This window comes from Oncorhynchus mykiss, chromosome 17, assembly GCF_057628025.1.
Source record: "Oncorhynchus mykiss isolate SJ-2025 chromosome 17, ASM5762802v1, whole genome shotgun sequence".
Classification (NCBI taxonomy): domain Eukaryota; kingdom Metazoa; phylum Chordata; class Actinopteri; order Salmoniformes; family Salmonidae; genus Oncorhynchus; species Oncorhynchus mykiss.
In genome coordinates this window covers 38,187,874-38,203,859 of record NC_143038.1, presented here as the reverse complement: position 1 = coordinate 38,203,859, position 15,986 = coordinate 38,187,874, and the positions used below count along the sequence as shown (strand labels likewise).

General features: G+C 42.0%; 1 protein-coding gene across 1 annotated transcript; it reads right to left on the bottom strand.

The window, feature by feature from the left end:
• Positions 1-296: 296 nt before the first annotated feature.
• Positions 297-11,091, bottom strand: eno1b (enolase 1b, (alpha)). Its single transcript, XM_021568898.3, has 12 exons — positions 10,684-11,091; positions 9,452-9,546; positions 5,535-5,630; positions 4,181-4,239; positions 3,921-3,990; positions 3,593-3,726; positions 2,415-2,637; positions 2,017-2,214; positions 1,484-1,685; positions 1,093-1,201; positions 896-954; positions 297-734 (listed from the first exon to the last, which is right to left on the bottom strand). Exons 2-12 carry the CDS (start codon positions 9,534-9,536, stop codon positions 668-670), a joined length of 1,302 nt encoding a protein of 433 aa, XP_021424573.1. The 5' UTR covers positions 9,537-9,546; positions 10,684-11,091; the 3' UTR covers positions 297-667.
• Between the last annotated feature and the right edge of the window lie 4,895 nt (positions 11,092-15,986).

Genomic DNA, 15,986 nt, shown 5'->3' with positions numbered 1-15,986 from the left:
TACGATCATCCACTTGATGTCCACAGAGCCGTGCCCCTTTTAGAGCAACGACGCAACAAAAAAAAAAATACAGAAGACCATCAAACGTATAAAATATAATTCAGAATTCCAGGAAGATTGTAGAAAGCGAGAAAACTGATTAGGTTAAATGACAACTGTCCTTACCAAAAACAATTAGCTATAACTAAATTCAAGATTAACATTCACCCATCACACTGTTATTATAATTTGCTTGACAATCAAACATTTATTTACACATCCCGCTGAGAATAAATGACCAAAGAATTGCAAATGGCTCAGTTTCAAAAAAGGGGTTTATTCACAGCATCTGCAGCCACAGGTAGGCAGCAGCTTTTGCAATTTCACAATCCATTATATTGATTACTCATGGATATAATTATTTTGCTCTATATTGAAATAGATTCAGTGGAAGACACTCATTGCAGCTCACAGGTAAATTGTTAATCTAGGGCAGCGGAATGTAGGTAGACTAGGGAATGTATGTAATAACCTATGGTATTGGACGGACTTTGAACAAGTCTTTCTAGCTACCTCGTTATGTGTATGTAACCCTTTCAGATTTGGGTTATCAGTAAGCTTCTTTAGCATTTGTAAGTAATCATTAGAATGCTTGCTAAACCGTTGAGTATGTTCCCATTGCACTCAGTTAAGCCAGGGGGTTCCTGAAGTTCTTCCCAGCAAAGACAGCCTTGTCTCCCAATTCCTCTTCAATTCTGAGAATGAACAGGGTGATAAAGTTTAGCACCACAAAGCAATAATACAATTTTTATGATGCCATATCTGAAAAGCATGCTCAACAAGAAAGCCTTTGTAGCAGAACAAAAATTACAAGCGTCACAACATTGATTAGGCTGTAAAGGACATGAACCCTCACCTGAGAATCTGGTTGTACTTGGCCAGACGCTCAGAGCGGCAAGGAGCCCCGGTCTTAATCTGGAGATGAACAGACAGAGGCAACATTACTTAAACAGCAATAATGAAGACAGTAACATGACTATATAATACAAATTGGTTTTTCAACTGTCATATACAGTTGAATACCAACAGTATTTCCTTTGGGAAGCCCCTTACCTGTCCAGTGCATAGGCCCACTACCAGATCAGCAATGAAGGTGTCCTCTGTCTCCCCAGAGCGATGGCTGACCATCACTCCCCAGCCACTTGACTGAGCCATCTTGCACCTGGACAGTGGGAAGAGAGGAGTCATTAGATATAATTTTCCAACTGTGTGAAAACATCTATAAATGTAAGGCTCACGTTAGACTTGCAACTGTCAGGCTATTTGACTTGCCTCATATGAGACGCATCTCGGTTTGTTGACAGTTTCATGAATAGATCATGATTGTAATTGCACTATAAATATGCATTACATCAACTCAAATCTCAGAAAAGGGCAGAAAATAAAAGAAACTGGAGTTCCTCTTGTAGAAGTCATTATGGAGTAAAGGGAGGTTGAAACTTACGCGGCCAGAGACTCGGTCACAGAGCCGATCTGATTGACCTTCAGCAGCAGGCAGTTGCAGGCCTTGTCCTCCACGGCCTTGGTGATGCGTTTGGGGTTGGTCACTGTGAGGTCATCACCCACCACTTGGATCTCTGTGCTGCCGGTGAAGTTGGACCACGCCTCCCAGTCATCCTGGTCAAAGGGATCCTCAATGGATACCACTGTCAAAGAGGGGAGATTGATCATAAGTGAACACATACAGAGAAGAAAGTCATGGTCCTGTACCTTACAGAGTAGACAACCAGAGAAAAGGACAATTGATAATTTTATGTGCGTAACTTTAATTTCAATTGCCAACTCAGAGCAGTCCTACAATAGGTATTTGAACCATACTATTTAAAACACAGTGCCCATCTCCATTAGTGTACAATGATTGAATTGTGAGAATTAAAATACATATAATGCTGATCCATCCAGAGACAACATTACATAGGTTTTAAACAATTATCAAGGAATGACTAATAGGTCAACAAGAGAGGACAGAACACACACCTGGGTAATCCTTGCAGAAGCTCTTGTAGAGGTCAGCCAGCTCATCAGGAGTGATGTAACGCTCTGGGTCATCAGGGGACTTGAAGTCTAAGTCGTATTTCCCATCCCTGTAGAACTCAGAGGCTGCCACATCCATGCCGATCACCACCTCTTCTGTGTATCCTGCTTTGCTGATAGCCTCTTTGATCAGCTCCAGAGCTATGGAAAATTAAGCAGAGATATACATTTGTTAAAATATGGTTAATTAGATATTGGCAGCACCTTGTGATCATGTGGGTACTACACAGGGGTGGATGAGGTGCGTTTTTCCCTTAATGTAAAGAGCTGAATCCAATCAAGTATCACAATATAGTTTTTGGGGCTGAAAATAAAACCCTCTGATCCTGTCGCTCTTGTACCTTCCTTGTTCTCCAGGATGTTGGGAGCGAAGCCCCCCTCGTCTCCCACATTGGTGGCGTCCTGGCCGTACTTCTTCTTGATGACGTTCTTCAGGTTGTGGTAGACCTCGGCCCCGATACGCATGGCCTCCTTGAAGGTGCTGGCACCCACCGGCAGGATCATGAATTCCTGCATGGCCAGCTTGTTGCCCGCGTGAGATCCACCGTTGATCACGTTGAAGGCCTGGGAAATCAGAAATCCACAATTTATTAAAATGACATTTCATTAAATAAAATAATTTTATTATCAGTCCCTTAAGATCTTTTAACAAAGAGACGTAGGTGGAGAAATGTAACTACACAACAAGCTGTAAGACAAGCATTGGTGGAAAAAGTACCCAATTTTCATACTTGAGTAAAAGTAAAGATACTTGAGTCATTTTCTTTTAAGGTAAGTCACCCAGTAAATACTACTTGAGTAATAGTCTAAAAGTATTTGGTTTGAAATGTACTTAAGTAACAAAAGTAGAATTATAAATCATTAAACATTTCTTATATTAAGCAAACCAGACGACTTGATTTCAATTATTATTATTTTAAACGGCTAGCCAGGGGCACAGTTCAACAGTTCAACATAATTTACAAACGAAGCATGTGTTTAGTGAGTCTGCTAGATCAGAGGCAGTAGGGATGACCAGGGATGTTCTCTTGATAAGTGCATGAATTAGACGATTTTCCTGTCCTGCTAAGCATTCAAAATGTAACGAGTACTTTGGGTGTCAGGGAAAATGTAAGGAGTAAAAAGTACATTATTTTCTATGGGAATTGGAGTAAAAGTTGTCAAAAACATAAAGTACATATGTTTTAATTTGAAGCTTTATTTAACTAGGCAAGTGAGTTCAGACCAAATTCTTATTTACAATGACATCCTACCGGGGAACAGTGGGTTAACTGCCTTGTTCAGGGGCAGAGCAACATGTTTATTTTACCTTGTCAGCTTGGGATTTGATCCAGCAACCTTTCGGTTACTGGCCCAACACTAACCACCAGGCTACCTGCCGCCCCACGGATTCCCCCCAAAACTACTTAAGTAGTACTTTAAAGTATTTTTACTTAAGTACGTTACACCACTGAAGACAAGGCGGCATGTGAGCGCGCACTTTGATATTAAATAAGAGTAAAATATGCCCTGTGCTCACCGGTACGGGAAGTATGACCTCTGGGTTCCCAGCGAGGTCAGCGATGTGACGGTACAGGGGGACGCCTTTCTCAGCTGCACCAGCCTTACACACCGCAAGGGAAATACCCAGGATGGCATTGGCACCAAACTTGGCTGATGTGTCAAAAACATGAAAAATTAATAAGTGAAATAGATAAGATATACTTTCATATGGGGGAAATATTTAGTCATTCAGCAGACGCCCTCATTCAGAGTGGCTTACAGTCAGTGCATTCAACTAAACTAGGTCAAACATAAGACAATATAAACAATAGTCCTCTGATGCATTCTAATCTGAAACAACTTACACTTGTTCTCGGTGCCATCCATGTCAAGCATGATCTGATCGATTTTCTCCTGCTCAACCACAGACACCTCCTGAGATGAAGAAATAAAATGAGTGTTTGGCACATTGCACACTGAGGAACTAGGCTTGCATTAACTAGGAGTATGTGGAAGTGGAGTGAACACTAGACCTGCTTATCTTTACCAGGGTGGGAAATATCAAGACAATATTCCATGTTATTCCGGCAATGACATCAACTTTTTAAAAGTATTATGTTCCTACCTGCCCAACGAGTGCAGGTGCAAGTGTAGAGTTAATGTGGTCCACTGCTTGTGAAACACCTGAAAGACCAAGGAAACATTACTGACTAAGAAACATGGAGACAGATGGGGGATTTGGAAACAAACTATTCAAGCAACATCAACAATTCAGTATGCTTTTTCAGACGCAAACAAATGGTCCTCAAAACTGTCAGAGCACTAATAATCCAATACGTGTTTTAGCTTCCTTGTTATCAAGCTTGGTGAATCATACAACCATTACTGTGACAGTGTTGACTTCATGCACAAGGATGAGTACAGTAGTTAAGAGAGACAACAAATCAGTCTGCTTTCATTTCCAAAGTCATCAAGCACATACATCACACAGCAAGACAGGAAAGATGCCTTGGATAAACAATGAAGCTAATTTGTAAAAAGAAATCATGCATAAATGAGCACTACTACTCCGTAGTTCTCCAGTATGTCGATACATATGAATGTTGATTTGTCTAGCAAATGTTCAATGTGTATAAACCTTGTATGACTGACAGAGGGTGCTGTTTTGGTAGTCTTTCTCAATTGTAAAAAAGCAATAAAAATGTCAACATTTGTTTTTGCCAAGGATATTCTATGATAGACACCTTAAGGCAGTGATCAGTCGTTTTCTAGACTGCCCCCAACCTTTAAAAAAAAAAAGAAAAAAAAAGGGGGGCCAAAAAAAATGAAGAGTACAGATTGTACAATTATGGGACCATATACAATTATGGGACCATATACAAATGTTTATGAGAAATATCATTTTAAATTACATGTATAGGCTTCTTTTCTTTGTGATAAAGAGATTAAAATGTAATTAATTTAAGGTTCCTTGTTTTTTGAAAAAAATCTAAATGTATCAATTTTAAGATTGTGACATATTTGGGATTGGCTCATCAGAAATTTTGATGGAATTATACATTTTAAAAAATTAAAAAAGGGGTCCCGGCTGAAAAACATTGAATACCACTGCAGGCTTAATTAACGTATACGTAAAAATTATATTATGTGAACGAAACAAGTGATTTTTTTCATTATAAATTAAAACATTTTATTGAAATACTGTAGAATTACTCATTCTCCTGAGGAGAACCAATATGGCAGCCTGTGGCTTTAAAGACTCATTGGCCAATACATAGCATCGATAATCCAGGGTTTACACACATATTTGGAGCAAACTCACCAATTTAACAGGCCATTTTAGACCTGACAGAGAGGAAGAGTATAAAAGGAAGGAAGACTGTGTGAAGATGGCAAGTTATAGAGACCTCCCTGGAAGAGACTGCCATCATAATCATACAGTATAATGAAGTTACACTATATTAACCCCAGATACACACCTTTCCCAAGGTAGCGTGACTTGTCGTTGTCTCTGAGCTCCAGGGCTTCATAAATACCAGTGGAGGCACCACTGGGTACAGCTGCTCTGAACAGACCTGGGAGATGGAGAACAGTGACAGAGATAAAAATACTGACTCATGAAAAGTAGGGCAATCGCCTATAGGAGGAAATATTGAACTCAGTGTCAAATTTGTATAAAAAAGGTAAGGAGGGTGAATGAACAGGCTGCTGCAGTCACTACTATGGGAGCCATTTCTAGAGCGCCTGGTTAAATTGTGCATAAGAACATTTTTAAAACTCTAAATGTATAATCTAGTGAGAAAGATACTGACTGTACAAAATATTGTGAGTGTCATGCTCGTTCCATGACAGACTGACAAGGTGAATCCAGGTGAAAGCTATGATCCCTTATTGATGTCAACTATTAAATCCATTTCAAAATCAGTGGAGACAAAGGGGAGGAGACAGCTTAAAAACCCTTCTTTAACCTGTGAGACATGTGAACGTGTGCCATTCAGAGGATGAATGGGCAAGACAAAAATAGGATTGAGAGATTTCAGGACGGTCTCTTTCTAAAAAAAGTCACTGGCCTCACGACACAGATTTGAAAGTCAAACTATCACTTAAACAGCCAACCCTTGTCAGTGTTGATATCCTATGTCGGGTCGTGATCCGTTAGATAACAAAGCAACTGATTCATTTCATCCCCGTTTCGGCAGCCTCCCAGAATCTCCACCCGACATTCCAAAAGTGACCACCGTCTTAAGCAAATTCTCTTGTAACCAGGGATATAAAAATACTCAGAATTAGTGTGGCCTTTGAATAATGTTAGTTTAAACAGTGTACACAACCAAAACATTTCCCGACGATTTCAATGTGATATCAACGAGTGATTAACAAAATAGTGTTGTGTTTACCTTTCTGCGTTGGCGACCCACGTAAAAAATGTATTTAAAAAAAGACAATCCAAAATGTAGCTGGTTGTCTTCTCCAAGTAGTCCTCTAACCAGTGATATACATATTATTCCCAGATTCCTGCGGTTTTTCAATAGGGTTAGTTTCACCAGCGCATACAACCTGTTGTCCCCCCTAATCGATACAAGTGATTCATTTACCACTTGTCAAAAAAGGGTTTTGGGTGCATATGCAGTTTAAGGTGCTCATTATTATTATTATTATTATTATTATTATTATTATTATTATTATTATTATTATTATTATTATTATTATTATTATTATTATTATTATTATTATTATTATTATTATTATTATTATTATTATTATTATTATTATTATTATTATATACTAGTAATATGATTACTATTGTGGCACATATATGTAGTACATTTTAATGTTTTTAATATACACTACATGACCAACAGTATGTGGACACCTGCTCGTCAAACATCTCCTTCCAAAATCATGGGCATTAATATGGATTTGCTGCTATAACAGCCTCCACTCTTCTGGGAAGACGTTCTACTAGAGGTTGGAACATTGCTGTGGGGACTTGCTTCCATTCAGCCACAATAGCATTAGTGAGGTCGGGCACTGATGTTGGGCAATTAGGCCTGGCTCGCAGTCGGCGTTCCAATTCATCCTAAAGGTGTTTGATGGGGTTGAGGTCAGGGCTCTGTGCAGGCCAGTCAAGTTCTTCCACACCGATTGACAAACCATTTCTGTATGGACCTCACATTCTGCACTGTTGTCACAAAGTTGAAAGCACGGATCGTCTAGAATGTCATTGCATGGCGTAGCGTTAAGATTTCCCTTCACTGGAACTATGGGGCCTAGCCCAAATCATGAAAAACAGCCCCAGAAGATTATTCCTCCTCCACCAAACCGTAGCTGGCACTACGTAGTCGGGCAGGTAGCGTTCTCCTGGCATCGCCAAAATCAGATGTCTGTCGGACAAGTAGATGGTTCAGCGTGATTCATCACTCCAGAGAACGTGTTTCCACTGCTCCAGAGTCCAATGACAGCGAGCTTTACACCACTCCAGTCGACGCTTGGCATTGCGCATGGTGAGCTTAGGCTTTTGTGCGGCTGCTCAGCCATGGAAACCCATTTCATGGAGCTCCCGACGAACAATTATTTTGCTGACGTTGCTTCTAGAGGCAGTTTGGAACTTGGTAGTGAGTGTTGCTTCAGCACTCAGTGGTCCCGTTCTGTGAGCTTGTGTGGCCTACCACTTAGTGGCTGAGCCGCTGTTGCTCCTAGACGTTTCCACTTACAGTTTGTAGCAGCTCTAGCAGGGCAGAAATTTGACGAACTCACTTTTTAAAAAGATGGCATCCTATGATGGTGCCATGTTGAAGGCCACTGATCTCTTCAGGAAGGCCATTCTACTGCCAATGTTTGTCTATGGAGATTGCATGGCTGGGTGCTCGATTTTATACACCTGTCAGCAACGGGTGTGGCTGAATTTGCTGAATCCATGAAAAGTTATTGTCAATAGGAAACAGCGACAGAGTCATTTTCAACTTATGTTTAAGGAATAAACATTTTACTTTCAACATTAATTTCCAATAGTATTCTGAATGGTATGGTGAAGATCCGGACTGTGCCCTCTGTTCCATGCCAGCCAACCTCAGGCACATTCTCACAGGGTGTAAAACAAGCCTCACCCAAGGACGCTACACTTGGCGTCACAACCAAGTCCTTAAAAACCTTGCGTCCGCCCTGGAGGACAAGCGAGCTGCCACCAACTCCCTACCACCCCCAGCAGCATCACACCCCTTGCGGACAAACTTTGTCCGCGAAGGGGCTAAACCACCGAAGAGCGGCTCGACACCATTAGAGCGAGACCAGCTGCCAGCCCGCGACTGGAAAATGCTAGCTGACATTGGCCGGCAACTTGTGTTTCCTCCGGAGATCGCAACCACCACCCTAAGACCTGACATGGTGCTCTGGTCCCGTTCGCTCAAGAAGGTCTTCATCATTGAGCTCACAGTACCCTGGGAGGACTCAGTAGATGAGGCTTATGAGCGAAAGCATCTGCGCTATGCCGATCTAGCTGCCGAAGCACGGCATCATGGCTGGAACACAGAAGTCCGACCAGTGGAGGTGGGCTGCAGAGGTTTTGTGGCAACATCTACAACCAGACTGCTTAGAGACCTTGGAATTAAGGGCCAGAGCCAGCGTTCGGCAATCAAAGCTGTATCGGAGGCAGCAGAAGGCAGCAGTCAGTGGCTCTGGATGAAGAGGAAAGACCCCAGCTGGGCCCCGAAGTGAGAGGGCCAGGAGGTATGCGGTCAACAATGCTTGACTCAGGGAGGAGGACGCCCCTGCCATGCATAGTCCCATGGATGTTGGCTATCAACAACAAGGAAACTCCTATGACTAATTGGGAATGGGATGCAAGCCTAGGATTGATCACCCTGTCGCTGGCCGCCTTTGGGGAGGGTGTATAGTGTGAAAGGCCGAAACACCCTAGGAACCAAAGGTATACTACTGACGATGCGCTCCCCAAATTTCACCAGGCTCACTGTTCATTAACTCTTGGAAGTGCTTGCACAAAGGATAGTAACATCTCATCCTGTGTTCTTGGAATCTGAATAGTACTACTGAATGAGTCCAAAAACATGCTGTGATGAAGTTATTTTGATGATATACCAGGAGTTGTGAAAACGGGTTTGTCCTGTCCAATAAAAAGGTAACAAAAGTCCCTAACCTGGATTTAATATCATGAAGTAAATGCTTTTACTTGCGAGTTCTTTGTAAGCCAGTGTTTACCTAGGTAAGCTAGGCTTAGGCTATTTTCAGATTTTATATGCCATTTAGCAGACACTTATCCAAAGCGACTTAAAATGTATGCACGCACTGAATGTTTTATTCTGGCATTGCAAGAGCCATGCTCTACCAACTGAGCACAGAGGACCACTTAACAATATGTTAGGCCGATAGCAACGTTTACCTTTGTCAGTGTAGAGGTCCACCTCCACAGTGGGGTTGCCACGGGAATCAAAGATCTCCCGGGCATGAATCTTCAGGATGGACATGGTGCTCGACCTTTGGAGGAGAAAAGTAATAAAACATATTTTTTTGAAGACTACCAGATAGTCTCACCATGATATGAGTTCTTAGCCCTATAAAACATGATACCTCTATGTCCATTGTGCAAACTATCTACTGAGCCTGAAAATGTGAATCAGCATGTTTCTTTCAGTTTATCAGTCATTTTTTGGTACTGAAGTTTCAGAAACCACCTGACCTTAGGCCAAGGCAATGAATGTGAACACTGCCCCAAATGGCCATTCCATATCACAGGTCATTTTTTGACTGCTGAATACAAATAACTTATCAAGTCCAGTACAACTTGTCAGTCAGTGGTGGTTAAAATTTTTAAATCTTTCACTCAAGTCTCCCCCCCTCCAAAAAAAACAAAAGTGTCCTTCCTGGCGGTTTTAAAGCTTAGTCGTGCTAGCAGTAGGTTGGCCACCTAATTCGATTAGCTACTGTCCATCTGATAAATCACATGACACTGGACTGCAGTATTGGTAAGGTATCTTTAGGTCAAGGCTAGAAGGACTACTGGATGTCAATAGACCACGTCTTGAAAGTCAAACCAATAATTTATCATTCTGAACGTTGCAAGCCATCTATTCTCGGCGTTGTGGATGACATTGTGTACGTTTTTTCTTAGAATGATACCTACAAGGATCTCAAATTATCCGATTGACATGAGATCCCCTATAAATCCTCCCAATGGGACGTCCCTTGAACGTGGAGTTGGTGTGCAAAAAGTCTCGTACGTGGGTTGAGAATGCACGTTATGAATGAAAAGGATACACACAGCTCTGGCCACATCACAGCGATGAAGATGAATTGTATCATCACATTACAGGAAAATGTACTACAGATGGCTACATCATTTTTAACACAGTCACTGGACTAAATATTGCGTAGCCAAATGAGCTAGGAATCTAACTAAAGTTACTCAAAAGTAATAGTGCGAAAGAGCGGATTGCACTGTTTGGAAAAAGAGGATGAATCAACATGATAGTGGATGGGCTGGCTAGCGGAAACGAATAACCTTATTTTATACCAACAATAGGAACAACTCAGAGCTCTGTCTTCAAAACGGTTTGAATATTGTGAATACACTAAGTTTCCTCACCAAACAGATGACTGTGGGTAGTCACTTACCTTTGTAATTATAATAGAGGTCAAGGTGACAGGAAGAGCAGTCTTTCTCGAGATGCCGGCGAGTTCAGTGCGAAGTTCTGAGAGGCGTCGCAAAGAGATTTCCGCTTGTTCCTTTTCTTTGGGATCGTCACTAGTTACCACAGCCACAAAGTCATAAACCCCGCCCATTTCTACAACTTCGCTTCGTAAAATGTGATTTTAAAGATAACCTTAACCCTAACCTTAACTGCACTGCTAACCTTATGACTAACCATAACCTTAAATGAAGACCAAATAGCACATTTGAGTGATATAGTCACTTTGTGGCTGTAAACTTTTCCTTGTTTTGCTCTTCTTCTCTGGAATCATCAACAAGAAAGCTCCACACCGCCACTATGGCTTAGGAGTAGGGCCTACAGTTTCAAATGTAAAGTTTTATTGAAGTCGTGTGTATGGGATGAGCATGGCATACATCGTCCAACGAAATGCTTACTTGAAGGTTCCTTCTCGAGAATGCAACAACAATAAGAAATAAGAAAAGATAAGGATACGAACATAAAGTAAATGGCTTAGAATAGAGTAAACATTTTAGCATACATATAATAAAGGAAGGATCCATTTTTAAACATGATTTTTATTTGACCTTTATTTAACTAGGCATGTCAGTTAATAAGAACAAATTCTTATTTTCAATGACAGCCTAGGAACAGTGGGTTAACTGCCTTGTTCAGGGGCAGAACAACAGATTTTTAACAATGTTTATATATATGTTTATATTTATAGTCCGATATTTACAGTGACTTGCGAAAGTATTCGGCCCCCTTGAACTTTGCGACCTTTTGCCACATTTCAGGCTTCAAACATAAAGATATAAAACTGTATTTTTTTGTGAAGAATCAACAACAAGTGGGACACAATCATGAAGTGGAACGACATTTATTGGATATTTCAAACTTTTTTAACGAATCAAAAACTGAAAAATTGGGCGTGCAGAATTATTCAGCCCCTTTACTTTCAGTGCAGCAAACTCTCTCCAGAAGTTCAGTGAGGATCTCTGAATGATCCAATGTTGACCTAAATGACTAATGATGATAAATACAATCCACCTGTGTGTAATCAAGTCTCCGTATCAATGCACCTGCACTGTGATAGTCTCAGAGGTCCGTTAAAAGCGCAGAGAGCATCATGAAGAACAAGGAACACACCAGGCAGGTCCGAGATACTGTTGTGAAGAAGTTTAAAGCCGGATTTGGATACAAAAAGATTTCCCAAGCTTTAAACATCCCAAGGAGCACTGTGCAAGCGATAATATTGAAATGGAAGGAGTATCAGACCACTGCAAATCTACCAAGACCTGGCCGTCCCTCTAAACTTTCAGCTCATACAAGGAGAAGACTGATCAGAGATCCAGCCAAGAGGCCCATGATCACTCTGGATGAACTGCAGAGATCTACAGCTGAGGTGGGAGACTCTGTCCATAGGACAACAATCAGTCGTATATTGCACAAATCTGGCCTTTAGGGAAGAGTGGCAAGAAGAAAGACATTTCTTAAAGATATCCATAAAAAGTGTTGTTTAAAGTTTGCCACAAGCCACCTGGGAGACACACCAAACATGTGGAAGAAGGTGCTCTGGTCAGATGAAACCAAAATTGAACTTTTTGGCAACAATGCAAAACGTTATGTTTGGCGTAAAAACAACACAGCTGAACACAACATCCCCACTGTCAAACATGGTGGTGGCAGCATCATGGTTTGGGCCTGCTTTTCTTCAGCAGGGACAGGGAAGATGGTTAAAATTGATGGGAAGATGGATGGAGCCAAATACAGGACCATTCTGGAAGAAAACCTGATGGAGTCTGCAAAAGACCTGAGACTGGGACGGAGATTTGTCTTCCAACAAGACAATGATCCAAAACATAAAGCAAAATCTACAATGGAATGGTTCAAAAATAAACATATCCAGGTGTTAGAATGGCCAAGTCAAAGTCCAGACCTGAATCCAATCGAGAATCTGTGGAAAGAACTGAAAACTGCTGTTCACAAATGCTCTCCATCCAACCTCACTGAGCTCGAGCTGTTTTGCAAGGAGGAATGGGAAAACATTTCAGTCTCTCGATGTGCAAAACTGATAGAGACATACCCCAAGCGACTTACAGCTGTAATCGCAGCAAAAGGTGGCGCTACAAAGTATTAATTTAAGGGGGCTGAATAATTCTGCACGCCCAATTTTTCAGTTTTTGATTTGTTAAAAAAGTTTTAAATATCCAATAAATGTCGTTCCACTTCATGATTGTGTCCCACTTGTTGTTGATTCTTCACAAAAAAATACAGTTTTATATCTTTATGTTTGAAGCCTGAAATGTGGCAAAAGGTCGCAAAGTTCAAGGGGGCCGAATACTTTCGCAAGGCACTGTACAGGTCAGTGGATGCTGTTGAGGGGAGGACGGATCATAATAATGTCTGGAACGGAGCTAATGGAATGGTATCAAACATATGGAATCCATGTGTTTAATCTATTGATACCATTCCCACTAATTCCGCTCCACCCATTATTACGAGCCCTTCCTCCCTGATTAAGGTGCCACCAACCTCCTGTGTTACATGTGTATTGGGGATGGGGGTCAAGTGTATAAATTGAGCAGTATAATAAGAGTCTTGTAGCAGCAGTTGTGATGTGTGTGTAGCATGAATGTCTGTGTGTGTGTGCATGAGTGAGTGCTTGTGTGCTATGGTGCAGAGAATTAGAGCAGGTGGTCAATCCAATTCAAGTGTTCAGCAGTCTAATGGCTTGTGGATAGAAACTGTCTCTGAGTCTGTTGGTATCAGATCTCATGCTCCGATACTATCTGCCTGACTGTAAAGGAGCGAACAACTTGTGGCTGGGGTGTGGGTTCCTTGACGATGCTGCGTGCCTTCCTCAGGCACTTTTTTGAGTAGATGTCTTGGATGGGTGGGAGCACGGTCCCAGTGATGTACTAGGCCATCTTCACCACCCGATGGAAGGCCTTGTGGTCTTGGACAAAGCATTTCACATACCAGGCCGTGATTCAACCGGTCAGGATGCTCTCGATGGTTCAGCGATAGTATTTGGAGAGTCCTCTGTGATGTGGATGCCGAGGACTCTCTCTACTGCAGTCCTGTTGATGTGGATTGGGGCATGTTCCATCCTCTGCTTCCTGAAATCAACAATCAACTCCTTTGTTCTGCTGGTGTTGAGGGAGAGGTTGTTGTCATGACACCACAATGCCAGTTCACTTACCTCCTCCCCATAGGCTGATTCGTCGTTGTTGATTATCAGGCCTACAACCTGTGTTAAAGACAATTTATGCTTTATCCGAAATGTGGTCGGAGGCTTTGTATGGAGGGTGTGATGTTATTGCTGAGCTGAGCTGCGCTTCGTATAGCTCCGCGTTGACATGATTGGTTGATGGTAGGTGGGGGCGGTAGGTCCTGTATAAATACAAACTCACTTCCTTGACAACTTCCTTCACAACAGCTCTGTTCTGCTCCGCTAAGCGCAAGAAGTATGAAAACCCTGACGTCTGCGGAGGCTGCATCGCAGTAAATGCTGTACGGCCACTTCAGACCCCGGATTGACTATGCAGAGCCTTTTAAGAGTCAGTGTGGAGGAGGTGTTGTTGCCAATCCTCACAGCCTGTGGACTGCCTATCAGAAAGTCCAGAATCCAGTTGCAGAGGGTGGTTTTCAGACCCAGGGCTCTGAGCTTGGTGTCGAGCTTGGAGGGAACAATAGTGTTGAATGCTGAACTGTAGTCAATGAACCGCATTCTCACATAGGTGTTCCTCGTTTCCAGTTACGTCTGTGTGAATAGCAATGGAAATGGCATGTCATGGATGAGTGTACCTTTAAGTGTGCCTTTGATGCACTGAGAGTAAATCATAAATCATAGACTAGTAAATGAATACTGTATCTGGACTGACATAACGGTCGTCTTCAGGATAGATTGCTATTTAGCCTATACCCCAGTTTACTTTGAGCTTTTTCCTACATGAAGTTGAGCACAAAGTCAAAGTCAAAGATGGCCACCTGGACAACATCTATTCATCTCTATCTTCCCCCAACCCCTGCCTCTCTTACTCAGTCCATCTTCCTGAAACCCACCTCTCCCCTTTTCTTTTTTGTTGTTGTCACTATGTCAGCCTTTGTGCTTTTACTCACATACCCTCTATCTTCTTCTCTCCATTCTCAAGACATTCCTATACAGTAATATGACAATTATAGGCAAACTATGTTGAAAAGAATAGATACAATTTTGAATGAAAATGCCGCAAAGAAATATTATTCCCCACCCAACTCCAGAAGCCTAATGAGATCACTTTGCTTTTCCTCCCCAATGTAACCCCATAGAATTAGGAATTAGTATACTAGGATCTCTATGTGTAACCCTTGGTGATATGTAGGCCTACTATAACTTGCTCTATGGACTGGTACAGTATACTATACGTGGGAATACATTTTTGCTTTTTCACGCAGTCTCGCTGGCTGTGCCCCAATTTCTCCCAGCTGGCAGGCACAGCATACTGTGTACACTATACTGCATGTAATCGGTGACTTTTATGAGCTATACAGCACAGGAAGTCTTATATGGTCTTGGCAGTCAACATGGCTTTCTACTACTTCCACTTGTATACAATATTTGGTTAAATCATATAGAATAACAAAGATAAAATGTGTTGTTGGTCAAATGTCAAATGCACTGACATATTCTTTCTTCGTCTTTATGAGAATGATGAAACAACATCAGGGATAAAGGTACAGTACCTTCAGGGCGGTGTGTTTGTGTGGCTTGGTACCCATGGTTACACTGTTGTAACAGGACTCCCTGAGCTGAACTCACCATCTCCACAGGGTCTGTCTCTGTCTGTCTGTGTACCAGTGGCTACATCATTCCCACAACCCCCATTCCATCTGTAGCTGGGACATGACATCTGTCTCTGGGTGATCTTCTTTATGTATTATGTATAAAGGCAGGGAGGTACTGGAGGGTCTGAGTGAAGTCATGGGATTGACAATGTTTGACAATTTGTTTGTGGTTTAACCACTGTATAATCAATGGAAGGCAGATGTCTTAAGTTGGAAGTGGAATCAGCCAGTTAATTGGCTTGTTTGGTTGCTGCTTTGCTTCCCAGATTCACCTGGTCCCATGGGGCTCTGGGGGTAGTCATTTGAATCCCCTGCACTGCCCCACCTGGTGCGCAAACATCCTGCTGGGCCCAATTACCTGGGAGTGCAAGTCAGAGCACAGCCTTGTTGCTTGGGTGCATGTGTTCTCTGATGATTACCCCATGCCCAAAGATGAAC